The sequence below is a fragment of the Lissotriton helveticus genome, chromosome 1_1 (genome assembly GCF_964261635.1).
Source record: "Lissotriton helveticus chromosome 1_1, aLisHel1.1, whole genome shotgun sequence".
NCBI classification, from domain to species: Eukaryota; Metazoa; Chordata; class Amphibia; order Caudata; family Salamandridae; genus Lissotriton; species Lissotriton helveticus.
This window is the reverse complement of record NC_136057.1, coordinates 1,000,075,301-1,000,093,123: the sequence shown is the minus strand read 5'-3', so window position 1 is coordinate 1,000,093,123 and position 17,823 is coordinate 1,000,075,301. Positions and strand designations below refer to the sequence as shown.

At 43.6% G+C, this 17,823-nt stretch overlaps 1 protein-coding gene across 3 annotated transcripts in view; it reads left to right on the top strand.

Annotated features, from left to right (window-relative positions):
• The window catches only part of MEST (mesoderm specific transcript), a 336,409-nt gene that overhangs the window by 247,453 nt on the left and 71,133 nt on the right, over positions 1-17,823 (top strand). For all 3 annotated transcript variants that reach the window (XM_078677513.1, XM_078677520.1, XM_078677518.1), the window contains 2 exons: positions 796-897; positions 2,427-2,503. In XM_078677513.1, coding sequence (XP_078533639.1) covers positions 796-897; positions 2,427-2,503 — 179 coding nt within the window. The remainder of the gene's footprint in view (positions 1-795; positions 898-2,426; positions 2,504-17,823) is intronic.

The following is a 17,823-nucleotide window of genomic DNA, read 5'->3' as shown; positions in this document are numbered from 1 at the left end:
GTGCATTGTGGACAATTATTCACATGGTGGACCTGAACAGAAAGGATGCCAGTGGGAATCTCTTAGGTCTAAATGGATAATTTGGACAGTCCTCCCAGTTTCAATTTCTGGTGTCGGCATCTCCTTCCAATTAAGAACCCACTCACTCTATAAGAGGCAAAAGAAGGTAAACAAAAGCAGTCACAACAACTGCATTTTTGTGAGAATTTACCATTACAACCCACCTTTAACCCCTTGTGTGTCACGGTGGGTGTGTGCTGCTGGCCGGGGGGCCGTCTGAATCCCGCCCACTCAATGAAAATTTGTGCAGTGCGGAACGGGTTAAGAAGACTCTTAGGTAGCAAAATAAATAACCACTTGCTTCACCTATTCATATCTCCATGTGAACCAGTGGGATTAGGATGCCTTTTCCCTCGGTGCTTGTTACAAAATAAATGATTGTGATTGTGAAACACTTTCCTCATTCCCTATAATACCCCCAATTGTGACCATTTGTACAGGTGGTGTTGTCATTATTGCTTATTTCGGACGCGCACCATATCCTTAAAGAACCAAAACATGTTAATGATACTCATGGTGAATGACCAGTAAGTTGCTTTTCCTAACCAGGAAGCAGAGAGTTTCAAATTGCAGATCCTTGCTAAAAAAAAAGCAGGGTCTGCTGTGAATCCTTCTTATTTACTTGAGCTATTTTACTCACTGCCGCTGTAATTGTAAGTATAAATCCCAGTGCCTCTAAATAGTTATGGACATTGCATTGATCTAACACTGTAACATCACTGATTGAATTTTCAGAATTGGAGCAGTTTTTGGTCCATATACACAACCATCAGAAGCTGAATATTGGGACATGTGGACAGGCATCCGCACAAATGATGGGAACCTAGTCATTGATAGGTACTGTACGTTTTGTTTTCTGTTACTGCAGTACATCTTTTTTGGTACTTCTGTGTATATATTGAGTGCTGCAGAAAGGTGCAGGGGTTTCAGCACTGGAAACAGAGGGTCTCCATGCGTGTGATTTTCTTGGTCACCACAGGTAAGATTTCTCCATGCATTGTCCAAAAGAAGCTCTGGAAAATCAATGTTCAGCTGTGGCTTCTCTGAAAGTGACCACCATAGGTATTATGCCTTTTCTGCAATTCACAACATTATAAATAAGTAAGCATTAAACGTTAGTATTATTCCTTGATTGACCATGTACCCTTCTGGCAGCCCTAAACAAGGGCATGCTCTCAAGGTATCACAAGCTTTAGCAAAGCCAGTAGGTCTGGCCTATGATTGAAATTGCCTCTTCATTGATGAGTTTGTGTGTTGAGTTGTGGATGGGCAAGAGGATGAATAAAGGAATGAGTTGAAGGTTGAGTGAATGGGTGCACAAGAGCAAGAATGTATGAGCCAGTGCATAGATGATCAATGACTGACTGCAAGGATGGATGGGTTAGTGAAAACAAAGAAGAGGTATTTTCATTTATAAGGCAGACCAATTGTTTTTTCTTATTGGCTTAGAAGGGAGCCACAAACACACCGCTGTAATTAACATGCAGGTTTCTGGTCTGATTGTGTAGTTCCTTTAGCTGTCTGATATACTAGAAGTTGCAGAGAACTTCAACCTCTTGAGAGAAAAGCAGTGTGGCACCTCCTTAAGATAATGTCCCGTTTCCCTTTACAAAAAAAACAGCACATCAGTTTTGATAAAAACACGGTATTGTATTGCTAATACAATGACATAGACAAACATGTCTATATTTCTGTGCAGAGCAGCAGAGCAGAGCACTGAAAGGGTTGCATGGAGAAGTGGAACAAGGGGGTGCAGTGGAGCAGTATAGACCTCCAGCTATTGATCCGCAAAGTTTAAATATAGTGTTAACTATGGAGGAGAGACATTTATTTGTATGTTAAATGTGCTACAGTGGAAGATAGAACTCTGCATGTAGGAATTCAGGCATGGTGTGCGATTTTGCATATGGATCCACATACATTTTGTACCAAGGTAAACAACAGATTACCCTTGAGGATATTACATTATTTACTTCCTACCTCTTGCTAATTAACACAGTGCGGTGACTAAACACCTAGATAATGACAAGGCTGAGATCAGATACCAAGATTCACAGTTTCCACATGGTCCTCCATCAAATGATTTCTTAATAACGATTATCAGTACCAAGGACAAGATTCAGTATGAGTGGGTGGCAAACTTTAATTGCAGGTGGTTCATAGCAAGGCGTAAACCCTGCTTGGAAGTTGGAATTGAAAGATCTTGTGCTGTTTCTACCTTAGTCATCAATGAAAGGGCTTGATGTTCCCTTATTTGCTCCTCTGCTCAGCACAAATGTGATATTGTTTAAGCTTTGCTGCATAGCACCAATATGCATGGCAATGGCACTCAATACAAGGTGACAATTTCTCTTTCTGGTCCTCAGTATTTTACAGTATCTCAATCAAAGGAAGAGACACCGTGATCGCTGGGTTGGAGCTTTAGCAGCTGCCTCTGTACCATGTGAGTACCTCAGCAAGTCTAAAAATGTTTAGCTATGACATTGTTTTTATATAGCACTTACAATTTTAATTTGCCTATTTTCTCGATGTTCTGCATTTTAGCTGTATGAAAACAAATGTAAAGGGAAATAACTTGATTTTACAAGGGTAAAATAGTTTGATAAAGTAAAGAAGCTGAGATTAGCAGTCAGTGTTCTGGTCCTTACAGACAGTTTAGATACCATCAAGACACAAAAAGAAACCCCTGGGTCTATATAAAATAATAGCCTAGCTTGGACCTTAACCTACCTTGGACCTTAACCACCAAGGAGTGTCCCTTTAATAGGATGTTTCCCTCACCCGCCTTATGTGGCATGCTTTATCATTGGGAACCTTCTCGTATCGTGATACCTAGTCACAATACAGGCTACAACCCCCTCTCAGAAGGATGAGCTCAGGGATGTTTTTGTGCTAAGACAGGTATGTACTAAATATCCAATTGTGGAGCTCGAAGTGGTGATGGCAGCAGAGCAAATGACAAAGTGATGATTAAAACTAACTTCAGGGTTCACACAAAAAAAAACTCCATTAGAGTGACCCTGGACTACAATGAAAAACAGTGTGGCACTACGAGAATGATGTTTTTTTTTGTTTTTTTTTGCGAACCATGGTGCAAGAATCTGAAATGATTAACCATATCAATGCTAGGTGCCCTAGTCGCAATGAACCATCATTTGTTGAGGACCGGTGCAATGCTGTTTCACTACCACAAGCTGGGAATAATCTTAAATGCAAAAGTCAAGACATTTACTGTCTTCGAGGTTCTTCGATAGTTGGTTAGAGACAACACACTCATTATGTTTTCCCAGGCAGGGAATAGCATGATAGGCTTCTAGTTACTAGTCTACCCAAGTTGTCCTTTTTTTAATAGGGGTGTAACTCCACCAGCCAGTGTTCAACGTACTCAGAACCTGTACACATGATTGAAAGAAGCCACTAGACAACTAAGATCTGGAAAACTGATTCAATTGCATTGTGACTTCTAGATTTGTGGAAGCAAAGCTGTCCCAGGACCAAGATGGAGAGAGGGTTGGAAAAGTATTTTATTTTATTTATTTAAAGAGTTTTATATAGCGCTGGCTAGACCCGAAGGTATCAGAGCGCTTTACATGAGAATCAACAATGTAACAGAAAAAGATCAACAATTACAAATTGCATCAAAAATAGGCAATACATTTGGAGAGGAGAGAAAGGAGAGGGAAAAGTTGTTTAGGGGGCAGGGGAGATGAGAAAGGGAGGATAAGGGAAGAGACAACAAGGAGAGACGAAAGGAAACTTGTCTAAAGACCGACTGGGTAGGTGACGACCAAGGAGGGAATCCACGGCCCATCTCCCCTATAGCTAAACCAGGTAGCTCCATCGTGCATCAGACAAAATAGTTCAGTCTCAAGTGGCGAGGGAAGAAAGTTCCCCCCAAATTTAAAAAAAATCACAATTAGAGTCACAATTTGTTGTTTGAACTTGTGAGTTTGGTATCAGAATATTCTTGGGGAACTCTATCATAAAGAATTGAGGAAGTTCTTCAAAGAAAGCTTGGGCTGACGGAACAGCAAGGCCAGCACAAGATGGATTGCAAAAAGAACGTAAGGTCTTGAATAACATCTTGATTGTGTTGTTACAAAGAATAATTTTACTACAGAGAAATTCAGACTTGGCTTTGATGAGCTTTTTTTTATAATTGAAGCTGCTTACGTAATAAGATGTGCTAAATCATAAGAGTTTCTCCACCTTCACTAAAATATTAAGCGATGATTCCTAAGTCTATCCCTACCATTATCTTGCTCCGCGACTGGCCTGCCATCTATCCCCATGTTCCAGGGGACTACCAGACTCTGCTGCTTGCATGGTGCTGATCCCTGCAGCTTAACACGACCTGCATATCTGGATTGGTCACAGTCAACTGATCCATCCCTGTCCACTCTCCTTCCTCACATTGCTGCCCAGCTGCCAGGCCCTCCTTCTCACGCACACAATCCCCTGGGCTCATTCGTGTCGCCCCTTGGCAGCTGGGGCAATGGACCTAAGAAAGGCTCAAATGGTCAAAGTATACTATAACCGAAACATTTTCTTTTACATCGGCTTGATACGATCTTCCCAAGCTTAAATATTGCAAGCTGAAAATACACCCTTTATACCGGACACATCAGCTTCTGAACATATGAACTTAAACTTAGTCTCAAACATTGTGGCCCATATTGACTTTTAGAAGTCCACCTGAACTGACTCCTCCCATTCAGTCGGTCTTTAATCTGTTTGCATAGACAAACCAACCAGAGAGCCTTAAGCCAAATGTTAGAGCAGGTAGGCTGCAACTCCTTTAGATTTATATATACATCTTACCTAACTAAAAATGCATCCAAGAGCCTTATACACAGATTCCTCAGATCTCACCCAGAAACTGTAATCTCTGATCAATATATATGTGCACAAAAAGGAACCACTATAAGTGATCTTATTTTCTACACTAAAAGAAGAGCACAATGGACCAAGATGGTCAACGTCTCGCTATTCCAAGGATCGACCCCTGACTGCCCTAAAAGCTGGGCAGGTTACCCCTAGCTTGAAAAAGACTCACAACAGATCACACAGATCCCATCAATTTCCATCCAATCTCTCACATGACGACACTGGCAAGCTCCTTGAGAAATGTGTCCATGTACAATTGTGCAACTACATCGACCAATTCAGCCTCCTAGACAATGCCAATCCGGCTTCCGCCACAGTAGTGAATTGACGCTTACTCATGTAGTTGAAGATGCCCATTTTTTGGGGATCAGAACAAATCCTGCCTTCTCATCCTCCTCGACCTCTCATCAGCCTTCGATACGGTCAGCCTCTTAGACCTGCTTGAAAGTGGGATGGGGTTATCAGGGTCTGTTCTTAACTGGTTCACTTCTTTTCTCCACAACAGAATCCAAAGAATAAGGATTAACACGCCATCTATCCAACCCCACACAGGTCACACCTAGGGGTCCCACAGGGGTCCTCGCTCTTGCTCACTCTCTTTAACCTATTAATGGAACATCTAACTGATCTGCTGAATTCATCCAACATCCACTATCATATGTAAACTGACTACACCCAACTGTACCTAAAACTCTCTTCACCCGAAGAAATATGGACTCCCAACACAACCTTACAAAAAACCCAAAATTGACTGACTTGTAACCACCTCAAACTGAACGCTCTCAAAACAAAATTCCTTCTTAAAACCCACCCAAATATCCACTGGATATCGCAGATTGGATAAAACAACTAAAAGCTTTTGAATGCTTACCACACATCATAGATTCAACCAGATCAAAGGGGAATATCGCTCAACAAGAACCTGAAAATGCAGGATCACATCAGCTCTAATACCAAAGGAGCGAACTTCAAAATGAACATCTTAAGGAAAATTAAACCCTTCCTTCTCCATGAGGACTTCGAGTCAGCTGTACAAGCCCTAGTGATTCCCAGGTTGGACTATGGAAATACAGCCCTTTGCGGTCTTCCCAGATGTAAACTCACTCCACTAAGGGCCTCTCTTAACTCTGCTGCTAGACTCCTCACAGGTTCCCAAAAAAACACATCACTCTCGATCCTAAATCTTTAAACTGGCTCCCATATGTGGCAAGGATTCACTTAAAAATCGCATGCATGACCCACAAAGTCTTACACTTCAACACCCTGCGATACCTAGCTCAATAATTGGAGTCGTCGGGCGGATGCAGAGCTCCTAGAGACAAAAGCACCCTACTCCTGAAACCACCAAAATTCTATAAAAGAAAACATATAACAGAGCATTCTCGGGTTTTGCACCAAGAATCTGGGACTCCTTACCACCTGAAATCAGACTGAACCCCTCAACTGCTTCATTGAAGGTAGAGAATCCACGATTTCCACTCCTGAACACTATGAATCTGCTTATTCTTGCACGCATGTTTCTGTATTTTTGTAAACTTTGGACCTTGTGGTGGTCTCTCTTGGAGGCCTCCACCATAATTTGTCCCCCTTGATAATAATGTTCTTTATATTCCCTATTTCATGAAACACTGCAAAGCGCTCTGATACCCGCAAGGGTCATGTTCGCGCTATATACATTTTAATAAATAAATACCATTGGTTATTGACCATGTGTGTGCAGTATTAATCTAATCAACTTAGTCTGCTTGCAGGTAGCAGGGTGGAAAAGTGAGAAGTTATGTTGAATCAATAGGCAGCAGTGTTATCTCTTGGGTTAGATGGGTATCATGGGCTCAGAAACCAGAGCTGCTGCTCAGCTAAGGGATGTTTCTGTTTCAGAAAGCAGGCAGGCTACACTAACCTTGCACTGTCTTGCCTTAAAGAGTAGTACTGAAACAATATCACAAATGATTGAACAATATTGATGATGAGGTGTCTCCACTTGTGTCCTGTTCAATCTTCTATCAAGGAAACGGCATTGTAAATACGCCGCCAAGCATCAGCCAGCTTTTTATTCTGACTAAAATATCATTCTCAAATCAAAAGCTTGCTGGTTTTCAAAAATAAATAGATCATCAAAACGCAATCATTTTGTTTTTCAGAAATTCCACTAGTTTGCACCCCAAAAAACTATTTGTAATTTTCATTAAGTACTCAGAGATTCTAATGTCCCATATGTCCAGAATCTGCCTCATGTGACCTTATATCACAGTCACCACCCAGAGATACACACTGTATTTGTTAGTGGTAGCTTGTAGCCACCTTTTCTCATGATGACCAAAAGAAGGCATGGGTGTCACATTTGCTAGGAATGTCCACTGCTGTGACTGGGATATCCACAGTAATGCCAAGGATGCTGATAGAATACTAAGCATAGTCCACTTATGCCAGGGTTTCTCCACATGATGCCTAGGAGGCTCATGATTGGTCAACTCAGAATATCATATGCCAGAGGCATCTTCATTCCTAGAAAGCCCACAATATACCACGGTGGGCTGCCTCTAGCCAGTGCCAACATAGATCATAAATGGCCACAATGTGGTAATAAGAGATATTTTATGCCAGAGCTACCTTAATTGCTAGGGTGAGCTGTAATAAACATCTGCTGGAGCAAGAGCTTCGTAGGACCTTTTCTCTTTGTCCTCAGGAAGATTTCATTACTGTAGTCTTTGCTGTGCCTGTTTTTATTTGTGATTCAAGAAGGCCCTTGTAGTACTTTTAGTTACTCTTTTCTAGTAGCTTGTAGGACCTTGAGGTGCCTATCATGATGCGTTGATGTTGGTTATAGAGGTACAAAGAAAACTGTGTAGTGCTTTGTTCATCAGATTCACATGTGATAAAAGGATAATGAACTGGATTGGTAATGAGGGCTATATAAGGTGACTTGGAGGTGAAGATGGGGCCACGTGCAGGTTTTGTATGAGACGGGTGCCATCTGTGTAATTAACGCACAGTATTTCAGTGCTGCTTTATAGTCAGAAACTAGATCAGTAGCTTTGTAGGATTGATGTGATATTGTGGTTGAACACTTGATGATGAATTATGTTTTTTTTAAATGGTTGGCAGGCAAAGTGTAGGTAGCTGGCCGTCTTTATGGTTGTGCTTGTTCAGTGGCAGGAGATATTTCCAGCTTGGTCTGTATTGGGAACATTGAACTGTGAAAAGGATGTAGTGACTATGTTGATTGGTGCGAGTACTGCTCTGGAGAGGGGATTAATTATGTTGGACGGGAGAATCAATCTCGTTCGCATATATGGTGAATTTGAGAGTGGTAAGATTGCTAACTTTTTTATGAGGAAGCAATTTTATGGTGGTCCACCTCAGTATATTGACAAGAGTGATGGTTGAAGCAGCAGTAGCTTGCTTTCTGCAACTGGATAGTGTTAGATCCGGTTTTGTTTTGTAATTGACTGATTGTTGGCATTGAAATTACAAGTCAACATGCATTATTGTCTGGGATCCAAATGAAACATCGACAAGTGGTTTTGATGATTACATTGATGGCTTTGAAGATTAAGCATAATTGTTCACTTGTTATAGGTGGTGGTAGAGAATGTTTTTGTGTGAAAAGCGGAGAGGTTTAAGTTTCAAGGGTTTTTGTACTCTTTTCTTGTGTGTAAACCACCTCAATTCACATAGTTGCAGAGATTATGTGCGCGGTACTAGCAAGACACTAGCCCATAGCAGCCCCATCATCCCCACTCCCACCCTCCTCCTCCCCGGAGTCCGACCCCTGCAACCACCTCTTGGTGAGGTCTTGGGTGCCTTATCATGCAGCAAACTTTAACTTTATGGAGCATACAATAAAAAAAATGTGAGTATTGCTATTGGCTTTGGGGGGTAGGTTAAGTGCAGGAGGAAGCCCACATTGACTTTAGAGTGACATGCCATTGCCAGGTTGACAAGTTCTTGCATGAGATCTTTGAGGTGCAAGTGCGTGAAGATTTAGCACTGGTTTATGGGTTTTAATGGACTGGTGGGCAGTTGATGACCGAGGTATTGTAGTCAGGTTGTAGTGTTTTCTTACCACTGCGGTTTAATTTCTCAGACGGCATAGTTATGAAGAACCAGTTACTATCCTTCGGTAACAATGTTTGGGATAGATATTCTATCTAACGTCTGAATCCTCACCATTAGAATATCACCAGGTTCCACAGTGGATCCAGAAGATTTTTCAACATCGCCCCATGTGCTAGTGGGTGTTGTTGTGTGACTCAGTGTCTGCTGTGCTCTTCCCCCGAAGTGGCGTCTGGAGCCATATACAGGCGCCACCCAAGCGCACTAATGTCAATTTCTTTCTGGACACTCTCCGTGTAGTCAGAAATGGCCCCCCACAATCTGTTGTACAAACCAGTGTGCAGATCTTTAAATTCAGACCTTTTTAGGTGGAAAAGAGTCCGTTCCACAGAACGGGAAGGCAGGAGGGCAGTGATGAATCTGTGGTTAGAGTATTCATTAGAAAGAGCATTACCAAAGGTAATTAACTTTTTCTTCTTTTATACCTTTCTGACTGCTAATCCCTCACTTTTAGAATAGATACCAAAGCAGTACCTCCCCCTGGTGGTGGTCTGTGGAATGACTCTGACCCAAAATCCTGCAGGACCGAATGGTCGAAATGCCCTTCCTGCCAGACTGGCTGTCAAGGCAATAGTGCTTCCTGATCAAGTGCACTGATGCTCACGCAGCAGACAACTCATTTCCAGGACCGGCACTCAACGTCCTAGCTCAATTGAAGCAGTCTTTTATCTAGTGAAGTGAGCCCTCAATCCCTCAGGGTGGTGCTGCTTGGCCAGCGGGTAGCAGAATTTGATGCAGAGTATTAGCCACATGTATAAGGTCCTCTTCTTCTGTGCCTTGCCATTTTTTGCTTCAAAAAATCATAGAGCTGATAGTTCACCTGATAGTCTTTGGTGCATTTATGTAAAAGCTAAACATTCATTTGGGGGCCAAGCAATGATGTGTCTCCTCCTTTTTGAAAGGGAGAGGTGGGACAAAGTTTGTCAGAAGTGTGATGGATTATCCATCGTGAGAGAAAGTCACAACTTTCGGTAGACCTCAGCACTTGTTTGTCCAGGAAGAAGGTGGTTTAGGGCGGCTGGACTGACAAATCAAAGTTGAAGCTCTCTCACAGCTGAGGTGATTGCGATGAGAAAGACCATGTTCAGGGTCAGATGTAGGGGACAATTGTGTACGAGGTCAAACAGGATACACAGCAAGAAAGTAAGGACCAAATTAAGATCCTACTGCTGCATTATGAAAGACTTCGGGCTTCAGAGGAAACATGGACCCAAACCTCGTAGAAAATGCATCACAAATGGTGATTTGGAATAATGGCTGGTCCAGTAAATTAAAAAATGCAGTAAGATCCAACAGTTAACCCTTAACAATGCCCACTTCATGTCCTTGCTGGACCAAAAACAAAACAAGCAGCTACACATTCAACAGTTTGGACTGCAACAGGTCATTGTTATGGATGTCATGCCAAGCCACAAACTTGTCCCATCGTCTGGCATAACCAGACTTTGTGGAAGAACATCTGGCTGCCAGGGTGACATTGATTTCTTCTGGAGGAAGATTGAATGGCGCCAACTGCTGCTGCTTAATCTCCACCCATAGAGGTGTAGATTCTGCAGGCCAGAGTGCAGGACCCTGCATTGCTGCTATCGCAGAAGATCCTCACTACACTGCAGCGTGACTGGAGGATAGATGCTCATGACCTGAAGTTTTGGGTACCACACTCTCCTGGCCCTATCAGAAACCACTAAAATGACTTGGGCCTGTTTGTTCCTGATCTTCTTGATCTCCTGAACTCGGGCCAGGAGAGACAGTGGTGAGAAGACATACAGGAATCTTGCGCTCTACTCTAGGCGGACTACGTCTCTAAGAAAGAACCCTCTTGGGAACTCCAACATGCCAAAGCGTAGACTCTGTATGGTCACATTGGTAGCGAAGAGATTGAGCCAGGGTTTTCCTCATTGCTGTAAGATTCCCTGTGCCACCTCCTTTGTACCTGCCATTCGTGATCTGCTACACATCACAGACTGAACTTTTCCTCCTTGCCGTTTGGAGATCCTGCCAGGTGGCGTATAATCAGGGACATGTCCTGATGATTCAGCCAGGTCCATAGGGTTTGTGCCTCCTGGCACAAAGCTCAAGATTCCGACCTTCTTGTTACAAAACCACATGGAGATGGTGTTGTCCTTGAGGACTTGAAGCAGGCTCCCCTTGATGGATGGTATGGAGGATATAAATCCCAAACAAATGGCCCACAACTCCAGTAAGTCAATGTAAAGGTTGGTCTCTGCCAGAGGCCAGAAGCGTCTGATCTCTACCTCTTCCATATGACCTCCCCAACCCAGAAGTGATGTCGTAGGGAGTGTCACAAACAAATGTCTGTGACATATCCCCATAAGATGTCTCTCAGCTGTTTGAGTTTGGACCACCACCCCAATCGTGCTAGGAGTGTGCCCTGATGCACCCAAAGGCAATCCAGGAACCAAAGCCAAGCTGTATGTCAATGAGCACTACAGGAAGACTTGTAAGACCTGCTCCTACCCATAAAGTCAAGGACATGGACCCATTCCTGCTCACAGAGCTGGTCCCGCAATAGGTCATCGTCATGTTTTAAGTCTTCAGATAAGTCCAAATGTAAAAAAGCACAAAGTCCAAGCGGGCCTCATCCCAGTCCCATCTCTCTCCATGTCAGAAGTCAACAGGACGTCAAAGTGCCCCCCTGGTCTCATGCCCGGCCTGCTACCGAGAAGTCCCTTCTTAGCTGATCCCAATGTACCCTGAATTTCTGGGTCTATCGGCTATGCACAACAGATTGAAACATTTAAGAAGGCCACACTTTGCATCTTCAGAACCCTACCCGCTCCCCCTGGCTTGCCTTTGCGCCCTATGGATCCACAGAGGCCTAACGCCAGCAGGTCCACCATCGGCACCCTCTGTGCTTCCTAACCCTGCGCTGGGTCAACTCCGAGGTTAGAACCAACACTTGTCCATCTCTAAACCGAGTACGTCTCAACCTCAGCTGAGGCTGTGTTGTGGCACAGCTTTGGGTGCATCATATACACTCCAATACACTCTCGCTTTGATCGACAGTGCCTTTGCCTAGGAGCCGCATTCCAGTGCTCCAACAACCTGTTTGGATCGATACTGACCAGAGCCAAACAGATTTTGATGATGGTCTCCTCACAATATAATGATCCATTTTCTCAGGACCTACAAGAGGCCAGTGATCTGGACACTTCCCCTGACAGAGGGCTGGGTTCTCCCTCTGGCCCTTCTGACAGAAGAGTCAGCGTCATTTGGTATGGTCATTAGATGGTCTGCTGAAGTACTAGATTTATAACTTGATTCCATTGAAGTAAAGAAAAAAAACAATATTCTTGCGCAGTGTTACACCCCGGGCAGACCTCATCTAAGCCATTACTGCAGTTCAGCAATGCCCTCCCCAACACCCTCATGAGCACTTGGGCTATAACCTGCTCATGCCCATATGTGAACAGGCAGGTAGCATGTTGCCACAGCCCCGCACCAGGTGACTATGACTTCCTGACACAGCACCATACTGCTGTGAGCCTGGTAGAAGAGGCCTCCACTAGACCGTTAACCTCAATTCTTTTTCTACTATCCCCTTCCCCGCGAATTGAGACCTAAAGAATAGAGGCCTTTGGGAAGAGGATGTTTTCTTCCACAAGCCTTACCCTCAGGTCAGTCAATGCCAGTTGTTTGATGGAATGGTACTCCCATGCATTATGGGATATGTATGCAGAGATTTGCGAGCAGTCCCAGAAATATTCTCACAAACTTGACACAGACCGTTCAAGAAAGCCAGGATGCAGCTAAATACTTCATTAGGTCAGGCCTGGACACAACTGACTGTCTAGGCAGAGTCTAGACGAGAGGCTATTGTATCTTATGGGAATGAATTATTACAAATGTAATTTCTACCGTAAAATTTAAATTAGTCACTGGTGATGTATTTGATTGTACAAAGCATTATTTATTTTGAGTTTCTAACAAGCATGGTAATCTTCACTCTGGGTTCAGGCAGCTGAAGTGTGCAGAGTGAAACAATTATACATGTATCACACAAGATGAAAAAGAACAAGAAAAAATACTGTGCTGTACAAGTTTTGAATTTACACTTTGCGTAGCAACTAGAAACTTTCTTTAGTCTTCCAGTTGTTCTTACATACTATGGCTGTGCTTCTTCTTAATTATTGCACAGTCCATACAGGAGGTAGTCTATAATGGGAACACACATGGAGGACAAATTTGCCCTCGGTTTCCTAGTGTGTGTACTCAAATTATATTTTGAAAGGTTTACTGATTGAAAAAAGGAGACTCCTCCAACCGGTGGTTTTGACGCTTTTTCGGCCCTTTATGATTTAGAGCAGCTTCAGGACAGTGGAAGAATGAACACCCAGAGTAAAACTGAGCTAGGCAGATGAAAAGACTCCTCCCCTGGCCTATGGGCCGATCATGAGGGAATCTGCTTCCTGGGATTGATGACTGCTTGGATGCTGTATGGGTCCCAAGGTGGATGGAAGAAGTCGCAGTCCTTGTTGGTGCATCAGCAATGATGCGGGGAAACACACCAGGGATGGTGCTAAGCCTTCAGTCGGATCCCAAGTTTAAAATCCTGTGATCTCTCAACTGGGGAAGCTGCCTAGGTTGGTGGTGTGTGGTTCCGCGCATATTCTCCAAAGGTCTAGGTAAAGTGGTCAGTACTAGTATGATGCTCACATGGATGAGATCCTTGAGCTTTTCATGAGATGGTCAAGTGTTGCTTATGGATATAACTTTTTGACGGGTCTTGCCTTTTTGGTGAGAAGGCAGACACCACACTTGAGTGCTTACAATAAAGTGCACTCCCTTGGTCTCTCCTCATCTGCAAAGCAGTATCCCTAACAGTTTCACCCATTTCGAGGCATAACTAAGGGTTTTGCCTACAGACCACATGAAAGCCCACCACCCAAAAACAGGCACCCCAGTCCTTTCGGGTTAGGGAACTCAACGGACAACGTTCAGGCCTCAGGGGCAGTGGACCTGCCAGTCCCCAGCTCCTCCGGCAGCAATCTCCAAGCCAAGTTAGTTTGCCAATAACCGCACACAACGCCAGGATCAGGCATTTCTCCCCAGGTGGCAAGCCATAACATCAGACAGGTTTGTCCTGGAGACAGTCCAATGAGGCTATACCAAGCGATTCCTTTCAGTTCACTCAATCTTCCACCCTCATTAAATCTGCTTTCGGGTGAACCATTTGCCCGTTTTGCTGCATGAATATTAAGCGCTTTTGGACAAAGGAGCCATAGAGAGAGTCCCACCCTCGGATATCAGAAATGGGTGCTACTCCTGTTACTTCCTTTTGCTGAAAAAGGGCAGAGGCCTTCGTCCTAACTCAGATATTTAGCTTATCAATTTCTTCCTGTGGAAGAAGACTGGTTGGTGGTGTTGGACATTCAAGATGCTCATTTCCATATTCCCACCTTGCAGGACAACAGGTGTTACCTGCGGTTCAAGGAGGGCCTTGAGCATTTTCAGTTTGACCTCACCAGTGCCCCTCTGGTGCGCACAAAGGTGATGGTTTTGTTTGCAGTGTACCTCTGGATGTAGGAGGTCCCAGTCTTATCCCCACTTTGACGACTGGCTGTTAAAACCAGGTGTGACACAGGCTGTCGTAGACCACCTCCAGATGATGGTGAACCTCTTTGCATTGGTGGGGTTCAGGATCAACGTGCCAAAATTCCACCAACTCATTTGCATAGGGTCCTTTTAATTTGTGCCCTCCTGGATCTGGTGCATTTTCTGGCCTTCATTGCAGATCAATACATCCAGGACATTCTGGCTATGATCCTGATGTTTCAGGTTCACTGGGTCCCAGTGAGGATGGCTCTGAGGCTTCTTGGCAGCCTCCTGCATCCTACTTGTCGATCATGCCAGATGGCACATCCAGGCTCTGTAGTGGGATCTGAAGTCTCCATGGACTCAGCACGAAGGGAATATGGCAGATTATATCCAGGGTTTGGAGGAGACTGCAAAAGATCTACTGTGGTTGCTTCTTGATTACAGTTGGACAAGTGGCAAATACCTCCCACTTCCCCACCCTGATCTAAGCCAGAGGGGACAGTGGTGACAGATATGTTACTGCTGAGTGACTTATCCGTTGAAGAAAGTTAGAAGCCAGTTTAGGATTTGTTTACAAAAGTGCTGAAAAGAAAGGATCAGAGTAGATATGGAGTCTCACAAAGCCACTAATTGGCACAAAGGGCTTATGCTCAAAAATATTCTGGATACTGTCTGGCGCTTTCAGATATTCTGATGCTGAAGAATCTGCGGTTAGAATTATCCATCTGAAAACCGGATGGAATGCTGACTTTCTGCTGGGTTGGTTCAGTGGGTTGTTTGTTTTGAGAAGGTCAAATCATACTTACTTCAAAATTCTGCTGGGGGAATTATATGGAAGTTTGATGTCCAGGACAATGCTATTTTTAAACTAAAAGAGAGAAGTGGCTTGTGAGTAGTTATATAGAGTTATTCATAATGAGTTTGTGGCATACATATGCCTAACGCAACTTGTGAACAGAGGTCATTTTTTAAACTAATTTTTGTCTAAATGTAACCAGAATGGGGCCCCGAAATAAAGTTTGTGGCCAGAGCTCTCACAATCCTTAAGATGCCTCTGTTTTGTGCACAAAACCAGAATTAAAACATTTTGATAAATGCATGACAGGAACAGTAAAAAATAATAAAGTTACTGTCTATCCCATGGCTAAGTTACATTCGGAACACTTTAGGAACACTTTAGGAACCCTGGGCTTATCCGCCTGGTTCTCTGAACCTAACAGAATTCCTAAAGCTGCAAAGGCAGAGCATCGTACATGGAGCATAGTGAAGATCTAAGATCGAAAACTGAGTTGGTAAAAACTTCAGTTTCTACTTACAACAGACCCCTATTACCAGGCCTATCTCCTGTGTATCTGTCCTTAGACCTCACAAGATGGGAGAGATCTCTTATTTTCCGTCTCAGGACAGGATCAATTTATTAGTTACTGTTTTTCAAAAACCTCCCGATTCTGTTGATAACACAGATTTGATCTGCCCCAGTGATAATCAATCTGCACAATCACTTTTGCACTTTGTGTTCTTTTGTAACGCAGCCACTTTATCCAGCCTTTGCTAAGCAAATTAGGTTTTCAACCAAGACCGAGCTGGTTTTGATTGGTGGGTCCACGAATCCCTGGAGTTCCAACTTTTGGCCCTCGGCCCTGCCCCTTGCCCCGTTAATACTGTGAAAAGTCTTGGCGTCATCATTTCTTGTGATCTTTCGATGAGGCCCCAAATTAACGCGTCACCTCGGCCTGCTTTTATCATCTTCGGAGAATCGGGAAAATCCGAAGGTATCTATCTCCGGAGGCTCTCATTCTAGTCATTATGGCCCTGGTCACCTCACGTATCGATTACGCCAACTGTCTGTACGTGGGGATCCCTGCATACCACCTTCACCGGCTCCAGCTGGTACAAAACCAGGCTGCCAGACTGGTCTTCCAACAGCCGAAATACCAACACGTCTCACCTTTATTGGAAAGACTTCACTGGCTCCCGGTAGCGTACCGCTGTATTTTTTAAATGGGTTGCACCGTCTTTAAATCTCTATCCACTCCCGCTCCTGCTTTTATCTCTCAGTCTCCACCCCCACGTTCCATCACGACATCTCAGGTCCTCTGCCCAAAACCTTTTGATCACCCCTAGGTTTAAACGCAAGAAACACGGTGGGGCTTGTTTTTCTTTTCTTGCCCCTTCCACTTGGAATTCCTTTCCCCTCTCCATTCGTCTTGCCCCGGACTACATCACTTTCCGTAAACTGTTGAAGACTCACCTGTTCCGTCTTGCTTATGACTAGCCTTTTTCACCCCTTGAGTCCCCCCCACTTGTCCTTGAGCGCCATGAAACCAATTGGTGTACGTGCGCAGTAACAAGCATTTTTTAACATAACATAACATAACATAACAGTGTAGAGTAGCCCTGCTCCACTTAGAGTTTCTAAGCTCATATGAAATGTCCTTTTCTCTGTGTGCCTTTCGGAAAGCAGCCATTGCTTGCGCTGAATCCCCCTTCTGTTAGATGGCATTAAATGAAGGCGTTTCTCTTCTATTCTTTTAGCATCAGTTAGGAGCACATGGCGGACCCTATTTGTGGTTTTTGTCCTCCTATCTTGCTTAATAATTGTATATTTGCCTCCGTGTTTCTGTTTGTATCTGTATTTGCGTTTTTTAAGTTGGTTATACGATTAACTCGGAGACCTAAATTGCACTGATGCAATCACACTTTTAAATGTTTTTAAATTAATGTGAACTTGGATTCTTATTATTTTCACACTGTGAATTTGTATTTTGATATCATGTGCTTCTATGGTCTATTTTACTGCGCGGAATAAAGAATTTTGAATTTGAATTTGAACAAAGTTACATAAGGGTACAAAAGAGGTCATTCACTTCAGATAGTTGCGAGGTTAGGAAAATAGTTGGCAGATAGTTGGGAAATCTGGCATATGAGAGAAGGGGGTTGGGATGGTGGACAAATGAGATTGCAAAAATTTGTAATAGATGGAAAATTTCCGAACATTCTGTTGTAATTAGTTCTCCCAGCGGCTCTGTGTGACCCTAATTTGGGATAAACTTCCCACAGTAGTTGGCTACTCAAAGGACATTGCGGCAGTCGATGCGACTTAGACTCGCATGGGGGGCGCGCGGGGAGGGGTTTAATTTAATAATAAAAAAATGTAACTTATCTTCCCGCTGGCCGGGTCCCGTGTTGTCTCTGCTCCTC